This window comes from Carlito syrichta, unplaced genomic scaffold (genome assembly GCF_000164805.1).
Source record: "Carlito syrichta isolate Samal-C Ts95f unplaced genomic scaffold, Tarsius_syrichta-2.0.1 Scaffold6706, whole genome shotgun sequence".
In the NCBI taxonomy this organism is placed as follows: domain Eukaryota; kingdom Metazoa; phylum Chordata; class Mammalia; order Primates; family Tarsiidae; genus Carlito; species Carlito syrichta.
In genome coordinates, this window is record NW_006950802.1 from 174,935 (window position 1) to 199,256 (window position 24,322).

The 24,322-nt window shown below is 38.2% G+C and overlaps 1 protein-coding gene across 1 annotated transcript in view; it reads left to right on the top strand.

Annotated features, from left to right (window-relative positions):
• Positions 1-24,322, top strand: part of FAM81B (family with sequence similarity 81 member B) — a 67,111-nt gene that overhangs the window by 39,441 nt on the left and 3,348 nt on the right. Inside the window, exons 5-8 of the mRNA XM_008050572.1 lie at positions 70-188; positions 4,735-4,864; positions 16,001-16,107; positions 23,722-23,857. Coding sequence (XP_008048763.1) covers positions 70-188; positions 4,735-4,864; positions 16,001-16,107; positions 23,722-23,857 — 492 coding nt within the window. The remainder of the gene's footprint in view (positions 1-69; positions 189-4,734; positions 4,865-16,000; positions 16,108-23,721; positions 23,858-24,322) is intronic.

Sequence of the window (24,322 nt, forward strand, 5' to 3'; positions counted from 1 at the left end):
TTGCTTCAAATGATGTTTTATTATCATTTGTGATGAGAAATTAATGGAAATTTTGACTCAAAATTACAGATTTTAGAAGACCAAATAAGAGTTCGAGATCAGGCGGCCACAGGAACTAATTTTGCAGTACAGGAGATGAACATCAAACATCTACAAGGAGTTGGAGATCTTCGAGGAAGAGTAGCCAGGTAAGAAGTAGCAATGTTAACTCATGTTTAGCAGTCAATTCTTGGCAGCTGAGCTCTCATTCCCAAATAAGTTTCATATTGTAGGAAGAACCATTGTCTTGATATTAAACTAAACTGATGAGAAGGTGGTTGAGGAAGAGTATTATAGAACTTTGAAAGTCTTGTGCTCCTTGTGAGATCTAAAGTTCCTATAAAAGATCCCTTACACAGAATGTCCAGTTCAGTTCCAATGGAAGTGACCAGAGTCTTGTCTTTACAGCCTCAGCTGCCCAAATGCCAACATCCCTATGCAGACACACCTCACAACTATAACAAAGTCCTCAGATGTGTCAGATTCTAATGAGTAAAACATTTAAATACATAGAAGTACATTAAAGAGTCTAACAAAAGGGATTTACTGCCACACAGATAAAGTATGGAACAACATCTTTTGTATGATATTTATAAATCAGAAGAATGAGTGGGAGGTAGTTCAGCAAAAATCCATAGGTATTGACAATTCGGGACCACGCTGCAGACTCATCAAACATGATTTGTAAATGGCTGATGGGGACACCTTGTCATCTCTACATCTTCTGCCAGGACCTATTCCTAGATATTAGGAGAGGTATTAAAATTCAACAAAAATTTCTTAAGCACTTACCATATGCCAGGTAGAATTCAGCCATACGGTCGCCTTTCTAGAGTTGTTCACAGTCTGCCTGGGAAAACAAACTCCATCCCTAAGCAATGGGGTGAACACTAAACTGAAAGCCTGGAGTGCTATGGAAATGTCCAAATAGACATCTGCTTCTTGGGGCAGAAGGGAGGCTTCCCAGAGGAGGTGACACTTGGAATGAGTTTGGAAAGATTTATAACAGTTAGTTAGACAAGGAAACGTGGAAAAGACACTCCACCTGGAGGAATAGTATGTGCAAAGGAACTGAGGGAAGGATCACTGTGGCATGTTCTGGGGCCTACCTGTGAGAGGGGCATTTTGGTTATGATGTTATAGAGTGTGCATTTCAAGAAAACTGGAAAATAAAGTGAGAGAAGTGGCCCAGAATTAGAAGATAAAGCGTCTTGTGGGTGAGGGTGAAGAGTTTGAACTTTATGTAGAAGGTTATAAATAACCTTGGGAGGATTTTTTTTTTTTTTGAGTCATATTTTTACTATGTTGCCTGCCCAGACTGGGGTGTGGTGGTGAGATCACGGCTCACCACAACCTCAGCATCCTGGGCTCAAGTGATCCTTCTACCTCAGACTTTCGAGTGGCTGGAACTACAGGCTAATTTTTTGACTTTCTGTAGAGACGAGGTTTCGCCATGTTGCCCGGGCTCATCTCAAACAATCCTCTCACCTTAGCCTCCCAAAGTGTTGAGATTACAGGCGTGAGCCACTGCGCCTGGCCATGGGAGAATTTTAAGTGAGGGATAATATGTCATATTTCGTGGCATTCTAGTAGTAGCTGAATTGATGGAATATAGAAAGAGGGCATGGAGATCAGAGGAGGGCTATTGCAGCAGTCCAGGGCGGAAGTTTTAGGGCCTCAGCCAAGGCACCAGTCATGAATGTACAGAGCAGGGCAGACAACACAGACATTGGGAACGTGGAATCTACAGATTACTACATGAATGAACTTGGAAGATGAGTTAAGCAGGGGAGTCGAGGGTAATTCCTGGTTTGGGGAGTAGTTGACATTCCACAGAGAAGAAAATACAAAATGAGGAGAAAGTTTTGGTGAGGAAGGGGAAGCGGAAACAGGAAGTAATGATATTTGGTTTTCACCATGTTGTGCATGAGATGCCATTGGGATATTAACTGGGAAGGGGCAAGGAGCTCAAAGGGGGAGGAGGGCATGTCAAGGATGTGAAGGCTTGTGGGCCCACAACAGACACAATTGAGTGTCTCTTGGGAAGACTTTTTATTTCTGGAGTGTGACTCCATTCCTCTTAAAACAAGACAAAGATGCTTTCTAGGAAATAATACTCATGGTTGGAAAACTCTCATCAAAGAAAAAGTAACTGTCTGCTAGTCTAGAGAATTAATGAATGAATACATAAAATTTACATTTATGTTGTATAGAAACATAAATAAAACATTTATATAGAAGTATAGATTTCATTATTTAATATTTGATTAACACAAAGAAATTTTACAATATTTGGGTAAGCTGTGAAGCAAAACAATAAAGTAAACATCAGCAAACCTATAACTATACTTAGATATGTCATGTTTTTGCAAATTAAAAAAAAAAAATGACCAGGCGTGAGTCATTAATCCCAGCATTTTGGGAGGCTGAGGGAAGAGGATTGCTTGAGCCCAAGAATTTGAGACCAGCCTAAGCAATATAGTGAAAATACATCTCTACAAAAATAAAAATAAAATTTAGGTAGGCATGGTGGCATGCACCTGTAGTCCCAGCTACTCGGGAGGCTGAGGTGGAAGGATTGCCTGAGCCCAGAAAGCGCAGGCTGAGGTGAGGGCCACTGTACTTCAGGTGGGTGACAAAGTAAGACCTCGGCTCAACAAAAAATAAAAAGTTCGATTTGGTGGTATGCTGGTGACATTCCAATTAACCGTTTCTTTCTGCAAGTCACTTACAAACCTATTATTTTGTTTTTGTAAATCCTGTTTTACTTACAAGACAAAATAACAAATGGATTTATAAGAAACCAAGAAATCAATGGAATTACATATAGAAGATATGTGATTCTTTTGGTTCTACTCTGATTTCATATTTACCTTCCCCTCCAATCATAGGCCGTGACTTCAAGACAAGGTCTTATTTTTTCTTCAAATGTCTCCCTTTTATGAGAAATTTCTGAAATCTATTTAGCAATCTGATTCAGAAGCTAGTTAAAAGCTCTAAAAGCCACGGGATGTAAGTTCACCCTTCCTCTCCTGTTCTTTTTCTGTGTTCTTGTCAGGTGAGGGACTAATGGCCAAGCAAAGGCAGACTGATTATGGTCTTTCCACATATAGTGACCTTAATTCCAATTAGTGTTTGACATATGAGAAATTAAGTTGATTATTTTAACTTAATTGCCAGCAGACATGTTACTGCTTCATAAATCAGGCTAAATATTTTAAAATGACTACCATATGTTTTGAATTTCACACCTTATTTTCCACCCCACTAGAGTGGCAGTTGAAAAGCTAGTACTTCCAAAGAGACGAGGCTCCCAGAGTTGCCTGGCCTGCTTTACACCCTGTCTTCTGTTTGATAGATAAGTCTCATGGACAAAAGAGAGAAAAATGAGCATGTGAAGGGCGCCCATAAGAATGGGTGTGGCTTGTGATCGGTAGCAGCAACCAGAGGTCAATCTACTCAGTCTCATTTGGCTCTTTGGAACTCCGGGCACGGTCATTCATGACTATAGTCCCAGCACTTTGGGAGGCCCAGGAATTCGAAATCAGCCTAAGCAACCTAGCAAAACCCTGTCTCTACAAAAAAAATTTTTAAAAGTCAGGTATGGTGGCATGGACCTGTAATCCCAGCTACTCAGGAGGCAGAGAGGAAGAAATCACCCAGGAAGTTGAGGGTGTGGTGAGTCATGATCGTGTCACCATTCCAGCCTGGGCAACAGAATGAGACCCGACTCAAAAAAAAAAAATGTAGTTCCTAATAAATATTATGTGATAACAAAGTAGTTATTTTATAAAATGGCAAATATCAAAGAGACCTCTAGTAACTCAGATGTACAAAAGAAACAGCCCTTCAGTGTTCTCCATTCCATCTTTCATGCAGGTATGTGCATGTACTGAAACTGACCATGAATACGGTGTGAAACCTGCTCTCTCCTGAGAGAGACCATGGGTGATGGTGGTGGTGTGGGCGGTGGTTCTGTGTGTTTCCTTCCTTGACATGCTGAGAAGACGATTAATCTTCAGTTCACCTCACCAGCTCTATCTTCCCTAAAATTTCCTTCCCTAAAATTATCAAAGGCAAACCTATGAACCAAAGCTTCATACATATGTTAGTATGAATTGGTTTTGTCCTAATACAAGACAATGCCTGACTGAGACCTCTCAAGGAACAGGAGTTTTGATTGAGGCTAAGAAGGTGGGAAATTGGAGAAGATGGATCGGAAGATTTTGGTTAGCTGGGACACCTTTTCTAGCCAAAGGAGTGTTGATAGTCTGGGGGCTAAAAAATGGGCTAAAGGGAGAAAATGGATTCAGAACATAATACAGAAGAGGAAAAATTTTTAATTTTGCCTAACCGTAGGCAGCAGTATGTATTCCCAAAGCATCAAAATCTGTGTAACTCCTATGACTAAGTTAATATCAAGATGAAAATGTAAGTTTCCCCAAATGTATCTCAATGTTCCCATCTAAATATTCCAATTCAGTGCTCTGGTTTAGGCCAGTGTATCCAATCTGGTTTCTCTCTCATCATGAAAAGAAGAGAAAAAAAATGGAGATTCCTATATATGCTTCTGCATCTACTCATTATTCAAATAACTTCAGAACTTTCGCCATTAAATGAACGCACAGGTCCTACTATAAGACTATAAACGTTATGAAGCTGTTGATCTCACACCAGTTTCCATCTTGTCACTAGATGTGATTCAAGCATTGTAAAGCTTTCTGGAGACATTCACTTCATCAGACAAGAGTATCGGCAAATTGAGAAAGCAATCCAAGAGCTTGTGTCTGCCCTAGAAACTCTTTCCAAGAACTTTGATATGAAGGTAACTGAAAATAGATGGGACGATGCTATCTGTTACTGCTAGAAGGTCATTATAGACGATAAAACTGGCCAGTGAGGGGGTAATATTTTAACGAACTTTTTCCTTCCAAAAGGTTTAAACATGACATGTCACTCATACACTGTGAATACAGTTGATTCAATCAGCAAATATTTACTGAATACCTCCTGTATTCCAATTCTAACACCTACTGTAAGCGTACACTGCTTTTCTCCATCATCGCTATTGTTTCTTTTACTCTCTGGGTTCCCCTCAAAGACTGTAGGACCAGGAATTATGAGCAAAATAATTTCCCATGGAAGTGGTGGTTGTAAGTCCAACATAAATGTGAGTTGATCATGTTACATCCCTTCTTAAAGTCCTACAATAGCTTATATCTCTTACAAAATAACATGAATTATTTGACCTGGATTTTAAAGGCCATCTCTGCAGTGACTCCTGTTTATTACTACCTGTGCCTCTTTCTTTAAAAACTTTAGTTTCGGGGGGTACATGTGCGTTTGTTACATGAGTATATTGCATGATGGTGAGGTTTGGGCTTCTATTGAACCCATCAACCAAATAGTGAACATGGTACCTCATAGGTAGTTTTTCAACCCTTGTCCCTCCCTTTCTCCTTCCTTTAGGAGTCCTCAGTGTCTGTTGTTCCCATCGTTATGTCCGTATGTACCCAGTGTTTAGCTCCTGTTTATAAGTGAGAAGATGGGGTGTTGAGTTTTCTGTTTCTGTGCCAATTCACTTAGAATGATGGCCTCTGACTGCATCCGTGTTGCTACAAAGGATGTGATTCCGTTCTTTTTTATGGTTGTGTGCCTGTGCCTGTGCTTCTTTTTATTTTTTTTTTTTTTTGAGTTGGAGTCTCACTCTGTCGCCCAGACTGGAGTGCAGTGGCCACTCCCGGCCACCGCAGCCTCGACCTGCTGGGCTCCCGCGATCCTTCCGCCTCAGCCTTCCGAGTAGCCTGGCTGATTTTTTTTCTGATTTATTGTAGAGATGAGGTCTCGCTGCCCAGGCGGGTCTCGAACCCGCAGGCTCAGGCAATCCACTCACCTCAGCCTCTCAAAGGCACGTGATTACAGGCTGAGCCACAGAGCCCGGCTAATGCCTGTGCTTCTTGTTGCATCCTTTATGCCCAGTGATACTGAGCTCTCTATAGGTATGTCCCCTCTCACATCAAGATATTATAGGTCTTCCCTTTTGTTCAAGCTCTTTTCTTTTTAAAATTTTTTAATGTTTAGTTTGAGAATACATGTGCAGGTTTGTTACATGTGTACATTGCAGGATGGTGAGGTTTGGGTTTCCATTGATCCCATTACCTAGATGGTAAGCATGGTACCCAATGTGTAGTTTTTCAACCATTGTCCCCTCCCTCCTTCCCTCCCCTCACTTTGAGCATCCCTAGTGCCTGTTGTTCCCATCATTATACCCATGTGTACCCAGTGTTTAGCTCCCACTTATAAATGAGAACATGTGGTATTCGGTTTTCTGTTTCTCTCTTAGTTCACTTAGAACAATGGTCTCCAACTAAATCCACATTACTGCAAAGGACACGATTTCCTTCATTTTTATGGCTGCATACTGTGCATACATGGTGTATATGTACCACATTTTCTTTATCCAGTCCAGCATTGATGGGCACCTAGGTTGGTTCCATGTTGTTCGTTCTCGTTTCCACCTGAAGTGTCTCTCTCCTCTTTATCTTCCCAGTCAAGGATTTAACTAAAGTGGACCCAACATAAAGTTTTCTGTGTATCACTTTGTCATATCCTTGGGTAAAAGAGCACTTCTTCTCTAAAATTGTTTGGGCAGAACAAAATGGAATTCCTCTGGGAATTGGGGATGTGAATGTTTGGTGTTTGATGACCTGTTGGCAGGAGCCAGTTAATCAAGAGCAAATGATACTGTGCACATAGTTGACTCCAGTCCCATCAGGCTCCCCTGGTTCACCTTTCTTCTCACCCATCTCATGGGTCCTAATAACTTTTTGGCTGATTCTCTTAGTTTTTCAAGGTACTCAATTATATCACCAACATTTTAAGGCAATTTTATCTCTGGTTTTCTCGTGTAAAACCTTATCACTTTTCTTAAGACCTTGACCAGACCTTCTAGAACACTATTAAATAAAAGTGATCACAGAAGACAGCTTATCTGGTTTGGGGTTATAAAGGAAATGTCTTTGTTGTTTAAAATATTGATTAATCATGTTAAGGAAGTAACAGTTTATTCCTACTTATTTTTTGTCAGGACTGAACCTTTTAGACATCAACAAATCCCTAGAATCACCATATTGGTTGTTTTTCAGTGTGGGGATTTTCCTGTTTGTTTACTTCTTTGACCTTCTAGTGTGCTAATAATTCATTTCCCAAAAGTGAAACATCCTTACATTTCTATAATGAAATCTATACAGTTATTGTATGATAATTCAGTACTTGAATTTTGTATCTAAGTTCAAAGTGACATTGGACTATATAATTCTTACTCTCTCTGCTTAGTGGTTTTTGTTTGTTTGTCTGTTTGTTTGTTTTGAATAAGAGTCTCACTCTGTCACCTAGGCTGGAGTGCAGTGGCATGCTACTCACGGCCACTGCAGCCTCGACCTGCTGGGCTCAGGCGATCCTTCCACCTCAGCCTTCCAAGTAGCTGGAACTATAGGCGCCTACCACCATACTCAGCTACTTTTTTATTTATTGTAGAGACAAGGTCTCACCATGTTTCCCAGACTGTTCTCAAACCCACTGGCTCTAACAATCCTCTCACTTCGGCCTCCCAAAGTGCTGGGATTACAGGCATGAGCCACATCACCTGGTCTACTTAGTGTTTTTTTTTTAACATAATGCACACATCTGGTTCAAAACTCAAAACTATATAGAAAATATACCCCAGTAATTTTCATTCCCACCCCATCATCATTCATAACATTTTTTCACACTCTTCACAGGTAACCATTTCATTAGTCTGTTGTGAATCTTTTCAGTATGCCTTTATGTAAATATAAAAAAACACAAATGCATATTCTTATTTCCCCTTTTATTACACAAAAGATGGCATTATATATATATGTATATATGTATGTATGTATCTACAGTCATGAGGTCTGACAACTAAGTTTGACAACTCATCCTAGAAGAAGTGCTACATACCTCATTGCTGAAATCACTATGGTCACTTTTCACTGACGCCAGCACCTAGTCCACCCATCAAAGCAATTTTGGAACTCTTTTCTGGAATAACCATCAGAGCAGTCATCATATTTTCCTTGATGTCCTGAATGTCATCAAAATGTCTTCCTTTCAATATTTCCTTTATCTTTGGGTAAAGAAAAACATCATTGGGAACCACATCAGGTGAGTAGAGAGGACGTTCCAATACAATCATTTGTTTACTGGTTAAAAACTCCCTCACAGACAGAGCTGTGTGAGTTGGTGCATTGTTGTGAGGTGAGTTCCTTTGGGACCATTTTTGAACACATCTTTCTCGTGCCAAGATTTTCAGTTAAGATTTTTCTGTCTCTCCATCAATGTTTATTTGGTCTGCTATGCTTCTTGTGGTCAGCCAGTAATTTTGATGCACAATTTGATGAATTTTTGCCATTTTTTTCCCAGTTCTGCTTGTTATTGGCCATCCTGACCTCTCTTCATCAGTGATATTTTTCCTCCCCTCAGAAAAACATTTAGTCCATTTGCACACTGCCAATTTCTTCATGGCATTATCACTATAAACCTGGACTAACATATCCTTATTTCACTTCCCACTCTTGCCAAGTTTAACAAGAAATTTAATGTTTGTTCATTGCTCTAATTCAAGCTCCAACATTCTCACAATGGCACACAAAAGCATGCAACAAGAGCTGGGTGTGGCGGCTCATGCCTGTAATTCCAACACTTTGGGAGGCAGAGGTGAGAGGATTACCTGACTTCAGGGGTTCAAGACCAGCCTAAGCAACATGGCAAGACCTCGTCTCTACAATAAATCAAAAAATCAGCTGGACATGGTGGCGTATACCTGTGGTTCCAGTTACTGGGAAGGCTGAGGTGGAAGGATCACCTGAGCCCAGCAGGTCGAGGCTGCAGTGGCCATGAGCATGTGACTGCACTCCAGCCTGGGTGACAGAATGAGAGTCCAACTCAAAAAAAAGAACAAAAAAACACGCAGCAATAATAATGAATGCCACTCAGCAAGACACTGCCATGCATCAATATGAACACAGCTGTGAGACATTGATATAACAAGGCTATGAAACTTTACTGAGTTGTTTACATAGTGCTGCCAACATAAGCACATGGTAGCAAGTTCACAAACTTAATTGTCAGACCTTGTATATTGCTATACACCTACCTTCTTTTTAAAAAAGCAAAACAAATATGTCCTGGAGATCTTTCCATATCAGTACTTAGAGCACGTTCTCACCCTTTTTTACAATTGTATACTCTTCCTTTATATGTAATAGCTCATTTAACCAGTCTCTCATAGATGAATATTTTGGGTTCTCATTAATTTGTTGCTCTTTCAAACAATGCTGCAATGAGTAACTCTGCACTTATGTCATTTTGCATGTGTGTAGGTATATCCACCAAATAAATATCCAGAAGTGGGATTTCTGGGTCAAAAGGTAAAAGTGTTTGTTATTTTGAAAGGTCTTGCCCGATTGCTTTCCATAGGGCTTTTACCTTATCATGCACCCACCAGCAATATGTAATCACCATTGCCTCACCAATACAGTGTTATTCAACTTTTGAATTTTGCTATTATTATTGGAAAAAGACAGTATCTTTGTGTTTTAATTAGCCCTTTTTATTACTAATGAGGTTGAGCATCTTTTCATATATTTAGGGGTTATTTCGATTTCTTTTTCAGTGAACTGTCTGTTCATGTCTTTTGTCCATTTTTCTGTTGGGCTTTCTTTTTCTTCTCTATTTTTAGGAGCTCTTTGTATCTTAGGGAGATGAGCCCTTTCTGTGTGAGATGAGCTGCAAATACATTTTCCCAATTTGCTATTGGTCTTTTGACTTTTGACATGCACATATTCTTTATTTGTAACTCAGTTTATCTGTTTTATCTTTTGTGGCTGTTGGAATTTTCAGTCACAGAAAGAGCGTCCCTAAACAAAGCCTTGAAAGAATTGCTCATATTTCTTCTGGTGCTTTCATAACTATTGTTTACACTTAAATCCTTGATCAATTTGGAGCTTTTTCTAATATGTATCTTAATTATTGAATCTTTATAGTATTACTAATTTCTGGTAGGGGTAGTCTCTTTCACTACTTTTTTCTGTTTTCCTGGCAATCATTCATTGTTTATCTTTGCACATAATTATTAAGTTGGCCTGTCTACTCACAGAAAAATACATCAACAAATAAGCCCTATTTTAATTTTTATGGAAATCATGTTAAATTTATAAATTAACTTAGAATTGACATAGTCATAATGCTGAGTATTTTATCCAAGAACATAGTGCACTTCTCATTTGTTCAGATTTGCTTTCATGTCCTTCAGGAGTGTTTTCAAATTTTCCTCATGTAGATTTGGCATCATTTCTTGTTAAATGCAATTCAAGATTTTGTCATCTTTTTTCTTTTTAGTTTATTGTAAAAGAAGCTTCATTATGTCTTCTGACTAGTTGTTAGTTGTATATTATGGAGGTTATATTAATTTCATACTCTATAAAATAGTGAATTTTCTTTTTGATTATAGTGACTTTTAAAGATTTTTCCCCCCAAGCACACAGTCATATGATTTGCAAATGATAATAGCTTTAATTCATCTTCTTCTCTGTTCATACACACAATTTCTGTTTTCTAATTCCTTTAACTACTCCAGACAATATTAAATAGTAATATGGAAAACTGGGCATCCTGGTCTTGTTCCTAACTTCCCTTATGATAGGAAGTAAGTTTTTCCCATTTAGTATATTTAATACCCAGCTATTCCGATTTTGTTAAATTTTTTAAAGATAAAAAATGAGTATCAAATTTTGTCAAATTGCTTTCAGGATTTATAGAGATAATCATATGAGTTTCCTCCTGTTACAATAGCATAATTATATTAATACTTTTCCTATTATTAAATCATCTTTACTTTCTTTTGTATGTTTTATTGTGCTACTGGATAATGTTCACTGATATTTTACTTAAAATTTTTGCATCGATGTTTGTAAGTGAGATTAACCTATTTTTGTGCAATCTTTTCCAGATTTTTTAGTCAACATTGCACTAACTTCAAGTATATAAAAATAATTTGAAAGCTTTCCATCTTTTTCTATGCTCAAAAACAGCTTAAAGAGCATTATAATTACATTTTCTTTAAGAATTTGGTAACTTGCCTCTGAAACAATTTGTGCCTGATGATTTGGTGGGGAAGGAAGTCCTTTGATATCTTTGATTTTTTAAATATGATAATTGGTCTGCTTAAACTTTCTATCTCTTTGGAGATTAGCTTTAGTATATTAATCTTCTTGGAAAAATATTTACTTCCTTCAGATTTTGTATTTGCATAAAGTTATGCAAAATGCTTTTAGGATAGCTTTCATTTTCTGTGCTGGCATTTATTTCCTCTTACCATTTAATTATTTGGTATATTTGTGCTTTTTTTTTCTCCCTTGATTAGTCTAGTTTTGCCTTAACAATTATATTATTTGTTTTCCAATGGACCAATTTTTTTTTTTTAATTTTAAGGGTATGGAGTACAATTCAGGGTTAGGTACATAAGTGGTCATCATACAGGTGCAATTTGGGTCTCCCATTGGTCCTCACTTCGCCTGGTTTGGGATCAGTTACCCTTACTAGTGTTATATGCCCCCCTCCCTCCCTCCCCTGCCAATACCTTTCATGTAATATTATTATGATAAATGTTCAGGGTCCACTTAAGAGTGAGAACATGTGGTACTCAACTCTGTTTCTGTGCTAGATCATGAGTATCATGAACTCTAAATTCATCCAAGTTGCTGTGAAGTCCAATGGAACATTCTTTTAATGTGTGTGTGTGGAGGGGGGGTTGCTCTTCTATTTTGTTTTTCAGCTTACCAATTCCAGCTTCTATCTTTATTAATTTTCTTTCCTCGTAGTGTTTGTTGCTTATTATTTTACGTTCTAAAACCATATGTATTTATATTCTTTTTGTTGATATAATCATTTATGATTGTGAATTTTCCCTGAGCATTCATTTATTCTTTTATCCTTATGTACCCCAGGGTTGATATTTAGTATCCTCATATTGTTTCTTAGAAATTGTGCAATTGCGTTCTGTATTTTCCCTTAGATTAAACAGTTAGGAGGAGTTTTTTCCCCTCTGCACTAAGAGCTTTTTGTTTGTTTTGCTGGTATTCATTTTTAGTTTCATCTCATTGTAAGTAATATTTTTCATGCATACTAGTTTTAGTTTGGGGTATATTTTGAGGATTTTTTGGTAAATGAATAATCTATTTTTGTACATGTTATAAAAGAATGTGCATTCTATATTTTTAGGGTACAAAGTTTAGTCAGTGTCTTTAAGAAATAATTTCCTGGTTAAAGTCTTTTGATCTTTACTTATTTTTTGGTGTACTTCTTTAGTCTTATATTGAAAAGCGTGAATTAAAGTCTCCTATAATTACCTGGCTTCCATTTCACCTATAATTTCAGGTTTGAGAATGTTTCTGCTATGCTATTTGGCTCATAAATAATCATAACTACACTTTTTTTCATTTCTACTTTTAATAATTATTTTTCCTCTCTTTTCTTCATGTTTAGAGTAGATCAAACTTTGTCTATTACCTTTTCAAAGAACCAGTCCTTGGATTTACATAGTAATACCATAAAATTTGATTTTTATTCATTAATTTTTAAAATGTTTTGTGTATTAGTTTTCCTTTACGGCTACAACAAATTGTCATAAGCATGGTGTTTTAATACAACATACAAATATATTATCTTATACTTTCCGTAGGTTAAAAGTTTGGGCAGGCTTGACAGGCACCTCTACTCAAAGTCTCACAAGACACAAATCGAAGTGTCCTTAGTGGGGGAGGGGGTGGTTAGGGGGTTGGGGGTGAATCCTCTTTCAGGCTCATTCAAGCTTTGAATTCATTTTCTTGCGGTTGTAGGACAGAGATCCTTGCAGGCTGTCAGCTGGGTGGCTTTGCTCTAGAGACCGCCAGCCTTCCTTCTCATGTTTGCTATGTGACCAATCGCTAGCAACAGCAGGTTAAGTCCATCTCATATTCCAAGCCATTCTGACTTCACCTTCTGCTGTATCTCTCTCATTCCACTTGGAGAAAGTTCTCTGCTTTTAGGGGCTCATGTGATTAAATTAGGCCCACTAGGATAATCCAGAATAATCACCTAATTTAAAATCTGTAAACTTAATTACAACTACAAATTCCTTTTACTCTGTAACATAACGTATCCACAGGTTCCAGGATTAGGGCATGGATGTCTTTGTGGGACCATTTGACTGGTGGCAATTTGTCAGTTTGTTCATTCTGCTTTCCTCTGGTTAGCTTTGTTATTCTTTTTTTAACTTTGTGAAATGAATGGGTAATTTACATAGCTTCATTCTTTCCTGCATAATTATGAAAATATTTAATGCCACAGATTAACTTCGGATGATAGATTTGTCTGTGTTCTTTTGGTATATCATGTTTTCATTATCATTTCCTATGTAAATTATAATTGCAGTGTCAATTTACCCTTTGACACTTGTGTTAGTCCAGATCCTTTGAGATGCACATGCAATGAAGAAATCTGGTGTTCAAGAGATTTATTGAGGTGAAAACTTCTGAGGAAAAATGGGAAGGGAGTTCTTTAGATTGTGATACAGGTCAGATTTCTGTTCAAAAGATGAGGAAAGAAAGACTTGGGCTGCAATGCTATTCTAAGATCATTTTGTCAAGATCCTTGGTTCCCATCAAAGAAATTCTTTTCAGACACTGGTTGAGAGTATCCTGGAGAAGCATGGTCTGGACACATAGTGATGACTTTTGAGCACAGCAGTCAAGGCCCTTGGTCAATTATGCTCCTTGTAGTAGGATATCTGAGAGGCACATTTTCATGTGAAACACGAGAATTAAAAGAGTGTGGCCCAGCACAGTGGCTCATTCTTATAATCCTTGGGAGGCCAAGGTGGGAGCATTGCTTGAGCCCAGAAGTTTGAGACCAGCCTGGGCTACATAGCGAGACCTCATCTCTCAAAAAAAGAAAAAAATTAATTAGCTAGGTGTGGTGGTGCATGCCTGTAGTCCTAGCTTCTCGGGAGGCTGAGGTGGAAGGATTCCCTGAGCCCAGGAGTTGGAGGCTGCAGTGAGTCATGATCGTGTCACTGCACTCTAGCCTGGGCAATAGAGTGAAACTTCAACTCAAAAGAACAAAAACAAAAAAGAATTAAGAGTGTTCTGGATTGTTTTATTCAAGTGACTAGATTTTCGTTTCTTTATACTTTTCTTATTAATTTCTAGTTTCAGCGCAATGTAGTTAGGGTTATGGACAGTGCTTTTCCTGTGTTTCGAGATTTGAGATTTTCTTTTTAGCTGTATGAGTGCTGAGTTTTTTGCAAATGCTCGATGGGGACACTGGGGAAGGATGAGTGTTTGCTGTTTGCAGGTTACATAATTTGGCATGAATCTATGAAATAAATGTATGTTTTTCATAACTTCCTATATTATTATTTATATTTTACTTATTTAACTGGTAAAGAGTCAAAAAATCATTAAAACCACTAATATATTGTCTCTGTTAGTTTATCCTAAAAGGTTGCTACTTTTCCATTCAATACATAAAGTAAATAAAAGCTCAAAGCTCTCTATTTTACTGTGGAGTTTATTCTATCTATAACAATGACCATCTTTGTGCCATTTTTTAAACATTTTTTTTTTTGCCTTGCATCACATTTTAACTAACATTAATATGGTTCTGCCTGTTTTCTTTTCTCTTGCCTTTACCAGGCATATATATACTGTGATTGTATTTTGGACATTGCTGCCTTTAACCTGTCTTAAGTGTAACTCCTATAAATAGCAATTCAGGTGCTACTGGTTACTCACTCAACATCTGTCTGTTCAAACCTTTCCATTGTTCACCTCTTTCCTTCCTAAGATAACCCAGATTTTATTAAATGTTAGGAGTTGGATTCTCTTTGACCCAGGCCAATCATGTTGTTTCATTATCCTTAACAGTGATTAGCTGAGGCACAACTATGGGCTGCAATTCTTATCTTTTTTCAATCCATTCTTTTACCTAAAAGAAATTCCTCAGTGTTTCTGGCAATTTGGAAGGTAATCCAATCTTAAACTCCAGAACTGAAACTTATTTTTATTAGGATACCCTTGTACTCATGTCAGAATACCATCTGGAAATCTCTGACACACAATCTTAGGCCAGTCATATATGTTTTCCACAGAGGCTGAATGTGTATTTAAACAATTATTCAATAAGTATTTGTTGAGCACTTACCATCGGTAACCGAATATGCCCTGAGGATATGATGATGACAGCATATAGCAGCTTTCGTTATAACTAGGGAGACAGAAAGTAAAGAAATAATCAAATTAACAAGTTAATAAATTAATAATAATATGTTTTATTATATCATGAGGTAGTCTGTGGTCAAAAAGAATATGATAGACAGCCGGGCATGGTGGCTTATGCTTTTAATCCCAGAACTTTGGGAGGCTGCAAGAGGACTGCTTGAGGTCAGGAAATTTGAGACCAGCTTGGGCAACATAATGAGACCTCATCTCTACAGAAAAACCAAAAAATTAGCCAAGTGTGGTGTTGTGCACCTTTAATTCTGGCTACTCGAGAGGCTGAAGCAGGAGAATCACCTGAGCCTAGGAGGTCAAGGCTGTGGTGAGACATGATAGTGCCACTGTGCTCCCATTTGGGTGACAGAGACAAGAGCTGGACATAAACAAATTTTTTTTGTATATGATAGACAACAAAATGGGGCACCTTTTATCATTCTTTCCCCAAAGACAGTATAACTATATCTGCGAATAACACTCAATTGAAGAAAATAATTTTCAAATTCAAAATTGTGTTCTTGGATTCAAGTTTGTTTCCTAGCTTCTTTAGGAATAAAGTATAATTAATGTAAACACTGGAGGTTTTGTTCACAGACAAAAAAAGCTCCCTCTTATACTTTTATTAGGTAACACAGCTCTTAGGAAAGATAGAGACTGCCGGTTCTGAGCAAACCTCAAATTTAAAGATGGTCCAGGGGGATTATCGCCATGAAATGAGCCTTCTGGAATTCAAGTAAGTGATTAGGAAATTTTTTTGATTCTGTTAAATGCATTCCAAATAGTTTTGCCTGGTGAATATATTAGCATTAAAGAAAAACCTATCCTAGGAATTTGAACCTGGCCAAGAAATAAGTCAGCAAACCAAAGCAGATAATATTCTACCTAAAATAACTTATTAAATATTTATGATAAAAGAAGAAATAAAATATTAATCTTGTCAATTTCTTTGTGTATCTCAACTGAATTGAAATACTCCTCCCAATCCTTCCTATAGAGTAATTGTCACTTATCACCAATTGTATATTAAAATGCCTCAATGTAAAGCACTGTTGAATACAAACAGAGTCCCTAAGATTGTAAAATGTTTTTAAAAACAATTTGATTTACAAGCTTTTTCTTTAAGATTTCTTTTAACACCCTCGATTTACTCTTTTACATTATCCCCTTTTGAGATTTTCTATTTTATCTTAAACTGATTTTTTTTCCCTGCTCAATGGAGAAAGCAGTAAAGATAGGGCTCCCCAAATACTCAAATTACTGGCTTCCTTATTCTCAAATCTCTCTCTCTTGTTTAAAAGACCACCATTTCCCAGGACTGCAGTACAGGCAAAGGAAAATTCTAGTCACTTGAATACTAACTCACTGTCCTTTGTACTCTTTTTTTTTCCTGTGTATCCCACACCACTTGGATTTAATGCCTTCATAAAATCCAGTATTCTAATAATATTCTGCCTTCTCCACTTTTCTCTGTCTCTAACTTATTTTATTAAATCTAAGTGCCATTGACTATAAGATGCACCATCATATTTTCATACCTGTAAGACATGAAGTGCATGTTCAAACCACAGTGAACTATCATTTTAAGTTACTTTTTTGATTTCAGAGATGTTAAAATGGAACCTAGAAAATGTGTCCTAGAAATTACTGGAAAACAGTAGTCATCACTAAAACTTGGAGTAGTTGCTTTGAGTAAACATACTCTGAGAAAGCATTTCTACGTTTAAATTTTAGCACAATCAGGGTGCTCAATATATAGCTGTATGGTATTTGTTCTTAGCTTGACATGTATTGAAAATGTATTTTGCTCAAAGAGAAAACAAGGCAGGTAGGGATCTTCTTTTTTTTAATCAACCAGAGGACGTCTGCTTTAATCTAATATATTGGATTTCAGCAAGATTAACTCTGATAAATAAGAATAAGCTGTTCCACAACTTTTTTTAAAAGTATATAAATTGTTGCTGATGTTAGAATTTTGAGATATGCATAAATTTAAAATTAGAGTAGATAGGGTCTAGAATTTGCTTTTCTTTTTTCTAAATAAAAAGAACTGTCTCTAAACAAAGAGATTAATTTTTAAACAAAAACATTTTAATAACATTAAAGAGGCTAAGTTTGGCCAGGAATGGTAGTGCATGCCTGCAGTCTCATTTGTTCAGAGGGTGAGATGGAAGGATCACCTGAGCCCAGGAATTGGGGATCATCCTGGGCAACATAGCCATCTCTTAATAATAAATAAATACATAAAGATTACATTTAATTAAGCAAGCTTCCCATTTAGAAACTTGAACAAATTCAAGCTAATAATCAACAAACTTACGTTGCATATGAATCTCCAGTATCATCTGAGGTTTTTCTAGTGAATTCCAGGGGTTTTGGTAATGATCACTAGACCTGAGAAAGGAAATGTCTGTTGCACCCCTCCACTGTGCCTCCTCCTTCCAGAAGGATCTTTGTCAGATGTTCAGCTAAATAATGTTCTAAGCCAACAACTTAGTGCTTACAATGCAAGAATCAGCCATCAGGAAATAAAGCTGCCTTTTAACAAAGGTCTGGCAGGTGGAGCACCTGCCAGTCACTCCCTAGACAGCTCTTACTGCTGATGCTTGTTTGGTAGACAATGATTTATAAGAAAAGGAAAAGTATTTGGTCAAGGAAACAAATGCATGGACTCAAATCTTATCATCCAACTTTGAAAACACAGCCACAGGAGAAAGTTAAAATGAGGGGCAGGGGGGAAATAAAGTTAATTTTCAGGATTGCCTGAGCCTGCAGGTTCTAGACCAGCCCAGGCAACTTGGCGAGACCTCGTCTCTACAATAAAAATTAAAATAAAAATTAAAATAAAAATTAGCCGGGCACGGTAGCGCGTGCTTATAGTTCCGGCTACTTGGAAGACTGAGGAAGAAGGATCACCGGAGCCCCAGCAGGTTGATGCTGGGATGGCATGTGCCACTGTACTCCAGCCTGGGGGACGGAGTGAGACTCCACTCCCCGCAAAAGGATAAACTAATCATGTCACTGAAATTCAGAAAAGGGAAAGACCACTTCTGCTTGGGTGACCAGAAAGCAGGCTATGAAAATATTGGGATTTGAACTCAAGTACAATATGGAATGGCCAAGAAACAAAAGTCTTCCTGTCAGAGTAGAGGCGGAATTGATTTTTAGAATCACCTAATTAAAAATCACAGGTTTTAAGGAAAAATTAGTTAAGAGAGTTCCACCTATAGATACAAGCTTTGTAGAAAAACAATTTTCTCAAAATTAGTTTCTGGCTTCTGATGTGAAACTTACATCTTAGACTCAATCTCCAAATAAATAATAGCACATGGTCTCTCTTATGCTCTTCTTCAAATATGATTACACAAGATGAAATTATCCTCTGTTCAACCAGCTCATCAAAGGCTTCTAATTCTTGAGAGACTGCTAGTAGTAACAGTTTCTAAGAATTTAAAATTTTCACATCTTCTCTTAATGTATTTTTAAAGTCAAGACACTGGGTTTGGGACATGAGTACACTGGTACAACTGGCCAGGGGAGCCATGTACTTACTTATGTGTGTCAGCCATGGCCATGGTAGGTGCTCTCTCACCATTCTCCCCTCATCACAACTCTCTTCCCTGGTTTCCGCCATGTCTGCCGATGTTCATGAAGCTTTCTTTTACTTGTTTGTAACTTTTTTTTATAGTTCCCCTTGATGTATATTTTAAACTAGATTCCATGAAAATTTAAAAATTTAAAAATTAAAAAAAAAACAAAAAATAGTGGCTTTCAACATCCCAGTGAGGTCTCTGACCATAATTTTAAAGTCTTACTTTTGTGTTTTGAGGAAAAGAAAAGAAAAGGGTCTATCTATATATTTATCAATCAATCATCTATCTCTCTACATCTGATAGAAATACTCTCACACCTATTAGGATATTAAGTTTTGGGAACGAAAATGTAAATGTCATCCAAGGTAAATTCATACTGTTGAGATTTTTAACTAAGTTCTAAAATTAATAGAATTATGGCAATTCAAGTCCATTATGTTAGGAAAAAGCCTGAGCAAAGAGAAAGACTTACATAAACCTTTGTTTTATTTCTCCTTTATCCAGATGATTACTTTTTAAAAATGCTTTCACATTTAATAAGCTCCCAACAGAGTCCAACTTCTGTTTGTTACTAGAGAAATGCATTTCCAATTACAGGCAAATCTTGTAATAAAAAGATCATAAATAGTAATTCATTTTTATGGCTTTATTTTAATTTCAGAATTTCAATTACTGACATGCTATTCCAGAGATATTACTTGGGCACATTTATGGTTCCTTGGTTTTCAGAGGAATGTTAATGTATCAGTGATGAGAGAATAAGTGCTCTCATTTATTTACAGAGTAGACATGAGCACTGAAGGCTAGATTTTCAATTGTAAAGCCATCTCCTGATTATCTGGGGGATTTACTGTTCCCTTGAACCATTACAATTAATACTTCCACCAGATAGGAAAAGGAAGATGAAAATCAAGGTACATTAGTTTTCTAAATAGCTTGACAAGTCTATGATTTGTTATTTTTCAGCAACCCTAATCAAAAGTTTTTAATGACAAAGAATGCCCCCCTGCTCATTTAGTCAGTAACTATTTATTGAGTGCTTACTATATTCCAGGCATTGTTCACACCCATGAACAATGCAAAATCCTTATTTTCATAGAGTTTACATTCTAGTGGAGGAAATAACACACAAATTAGTATATATCACATGGTGATGAGCATTTTGGAGAAAAAGTTGGGTAAGTGTCAAGTGAGGAGAAGAGATCCTGTTTTTTATTTTGTTTTGTTTTGGATTTTGGTTTTTTTAGGGTGGACAAATAAAAAAGGCTTCTGGGATAAGGTGGTGCTTGAGCATAAATCTGGATGAAATGAGGGCAGGAGCCATTGGATATTCTGAGTAAGAGTATTCCAGAAAGAAGAAACAATTGGCTGAAATGAGGTAGTCTGCATATGAGTTATTTTCTGAGATCCAGCAGCTGTGAACCAGTGGCACAAGTGATGGTATGATTAGACTAAGAACAGGAAGAGAACCCAACTTCATCTTTTTCGATGTTGAAGTACTCAGCATGGAATCAAGATATACTTCATATCTATGTGACAATATCTCCCTGTATAAAAATAATGTAAGAATTCAAAGGGGAGGAGGATCAGAATTTAGATATTATACTATAAGGCTGAATGTGGTGGCTGACACCTGTAATCCCAGCACTTTGGGAGCTCAAAGCAAGAGCATTACATGAACCCAGGATTCAAGATCAGCCTAAGCAACACTGTGAGACTGCATCTCTACAAAAGATTTTTTAAAAAGTAGTCAGGCATGGTGGTGCATGCCTGTAGTCACAGCTACCTGGAAGGCCGGGGCTGAAGGAATGCCTGAGCCTAGGCAGTTGAGGCTGCCGTGAATCATAATCTTGCCACTGCACTCCATCCCGAGCAACAGAGTGAGACCTTGACTCAAAAATAAATAAAATAAATTATCTGTATATAATTTTGTCTGAAAACATCAGAGTAATGATTAATTTAACTGTAAGTACCAAATATTTAAGGTAGTCTAAAAAAATCTTTTTTGAGTTGGAGTCTCACTCTGTCGCCCAGTCTAGAGTGCAGTGGCACACTCACAGCCATTGCAGCCTCGACCTGCTGGGCTCAGACGATTCTTCCACCTCAGCCTTCCAAGTAGCTGGAACTATAGGCACGCACCACCACACCCAGTTAATTTTTTGATTTATTGTAGCGATGAGGTCTCATCAAGTCGCCTAGGCCAGTCTTGAACCCATGGGCTCAGGCAATCCTCTTACCTCGGCCTCCCAAACTGCTGGGATTATAGGCATGAGCCACCATGCCCAGCCTAATCTGAATATTTTTAATAACCATTTGCATTGTTCCTATCTATACTATGAGGAAGAACCCCCAAAAAAGCAGAATTATTTTTTGAAGGGCAGACTTCTTGTAGTACAGGCTTCCCCTGCTGAGTAAGTGTTCTAGGGAACCCATCAGCATCAGTGTACTAGCTAGCATTGTTGTGAGAGGCTGTGTTTGGCTTCAGTGAATTTCTTTTTGGAGATTCTTCCAGTACATTTGCCCATTTCATGATGGGTGACTTATGAGGTCACCTGCCCACACCTTACTGAGTTTGCAGCAGTTTTTGACCAAGAATGGCATAACCCCCATGCCCTACCCTCCCTATCCACCTGATCTCACTCTGAGCAACTTTTTTGTTGTTTCCCTGGATGATAAAAGTCCTCAAGGGAAAATGTTTTACTGATATGGAAGAAGTGAAACAAGAAATGGCAGGAACATTAAAAGGCACCCAAACTGACAAGTTCAAAAACTGTTCTGAGCTATGGAAAAAGCATCTCGACAGGTGTATTGTGTCATACGGAGAGTACTTTGAAGGTGACTGAAGTTTAAACATATACAAATAAATACACAAGTTTTTATAATTTCCGAGGTTTTTCGGGGTGCCCCCCCATAAAAGGGAATTTGAAACTGACATCTTACCTCAAGCAAGCCACACACAGACAACTGATACAGAAACCACTCATGAGTCTCCATCCTCATCCCACCTCCACTCAATTCCATTCCTCTTAGACATTTCAGCTGTGAAGGCCCCTCTCTGCTCAAACCCTCAGCCACCTTACCGTGACTTTTTAGATTGATGGCAATGATTTCAACTCTTTTCAAATCGATGGTATCATCCACTCCCACATTTAAAAAAACAAACCAAAAAAAAAACCCCTTTCTTCTCTGTTATTTAATACTCTGATGGTGCATCATCTTGATGGGTCCCATAGGTCCCTTCCTACAACCTCTATCACTTCTGTTTTTGCCCCACATGTGTAACTCAGTGCCTCTTTAAGCACCCTCACACCCCAATAGTAAGCCACTCCCATAGACCCGTTGGTGGGAATGGGGACCTTATTGAAGATTTCACCTGAGACAAAAGCAACCTAAAGTCCCCTTTGGACACTGCTTTCTCCAGGTCCTTCTCGAACTCTTTCTCCTACCCTCGTGCCTGTGACTTTTCTCTTCTCTGCTAGACAATTCAGGTCTTCTCTGCCCCTGCTCCTCTTCTAGTCTCAGTGGCATTTGTAGAGCAAGGGGCTGCAGACTATCACCCTTACCCACATCTGCCCACAGCTAAGAATTGCTTTTACACTTTCAATAAGTTTTTAAAAAATTAAAATATGCCAGGCTTGTCGGGGCACAGTGGCTCAGCCTATAATCCCAGCATTTTGGGAAACCAAGGTGAGTAGATTGCCTGAGCCCGGAGGTTGGAGACCAGTCCAGGCAACTTGATGAGACTTCATCTCTACAATAAACCAAAAACAAGCCAGGTGTGGTAGCACATGCCTATAGTTCCGGCTACTTGGAAGGTTGAGGCCGGAGCCCAGCAGGTTGACGCTGGGGTGGCCGTGAAGGTGCCACTGCACTCCAGCCTGGGAGATGGAGTGAGACTCCAACTCAAAAACAAACAAACAAACAAACAAACAAACAAACAAACCCAGGCTCAGTGGCTCACACCTATAATCCCAGCACTTTGGGAGGCCAAGGCAGGAGCGTTAGAGATCAGCCTGGACAATATAGTGAGACCTCATCTCGAGACACACACACACACACACCTAGCTGGGCGTGGTGGCACATGCCTGTGGTTCTAATTACTCTGAAACTGAAGTGGGAGTATCACCTGAATCCAGGAGGTCGAGGTTGTAGTGAGCCATGATCGTGCCACTGCCTTCCAGTCTGGGTGACAGAGTGAGACACTGACTCAAAAAATAAATAAAATAATTGTGTTTCACAACATGTGACAGTTACATAAATAAAGTTTGATTAGAATGTAGCCGTACTCATTTGTTTACATATTCTCTGTGGTTGCTTTCCTTCCACAATGCAGCGTTGTGTGACTGCAGCATAGTCCATATGGTCCACAATGCCTATTTACTATCTGGCCTTTTGCAGAAAACCTTTGCAGATCCCAACTACAGAGTAATACCACCCAGCCCAGGTGGACTTACCAAAGTATTTCCTCCACACACAAACAATGAGCCAGGCCCTGAGAATTCCGCGTGGATAACAATGCATTTCTATGTGGCTGTGGTCAGCTCCCAGCTGACAGTGCTCCTGTCACTGTGTGCATATTTATTTCAGGGTTTGCAGAAGGGGTGTTGACAGAAGCTGGAGTGTACTCACCCATCACCCTGCAAGTACTTGGCTAGCCACATGGAGTCTTGTCATCCCAAAAAACTGCAGGCTTTTCAATGCTAAAGGTTGTTTTATGTTGAAGTTCACTTATTAAAACAAAATATTTTGCCCCTTAGGTTTAATTCACTTTCAAGTAATCTGTATGAAGAAATTGAGAGTAATCAAAAATGGACAGAAAACCAGTTCATCAAATATGGAAAAGACCACCTGGACCATATCAATGAGTGTCTGAATGTCCTGCAGGAGAAACTGGTGAGGAGCTCTGTTATTTCATGGAGTAAACAGCTATGTGTTTATTATCTGGGTGTCACAATGAGGAAAGATTTAGAAGGCCACACTTCAACATTTACAGTAACCATCACTGTGTTAGTAACTTTTTTTTCTAAGCACCACACTGGGAGCCCAGAGGCCTGTCTTCTGGTCGTTTAGTACTCCCCAACTCTGTGGACCTATGTTTTTCAGAGTGTACTCTACCTGTACCAAAACAAACTAAAGAGATTTTTTTTTTTTAAACCAGATTCCCACCCTAGACCTCGGGAGTTTGACTCTCTGGGGGCCTCTACTGGGATCAGTGTTATAGACAACCCCCTGGGTGAAACATAGGCACAAGAAAGCTTGAACACTTCTGCTTAGACAAGTCATTTGACCTTTCCAGAAATCTGTTAGTAGATTAAAGGTTTTCCAAACTCCTTTTCCAAGTAAGATCATGTAAAGATA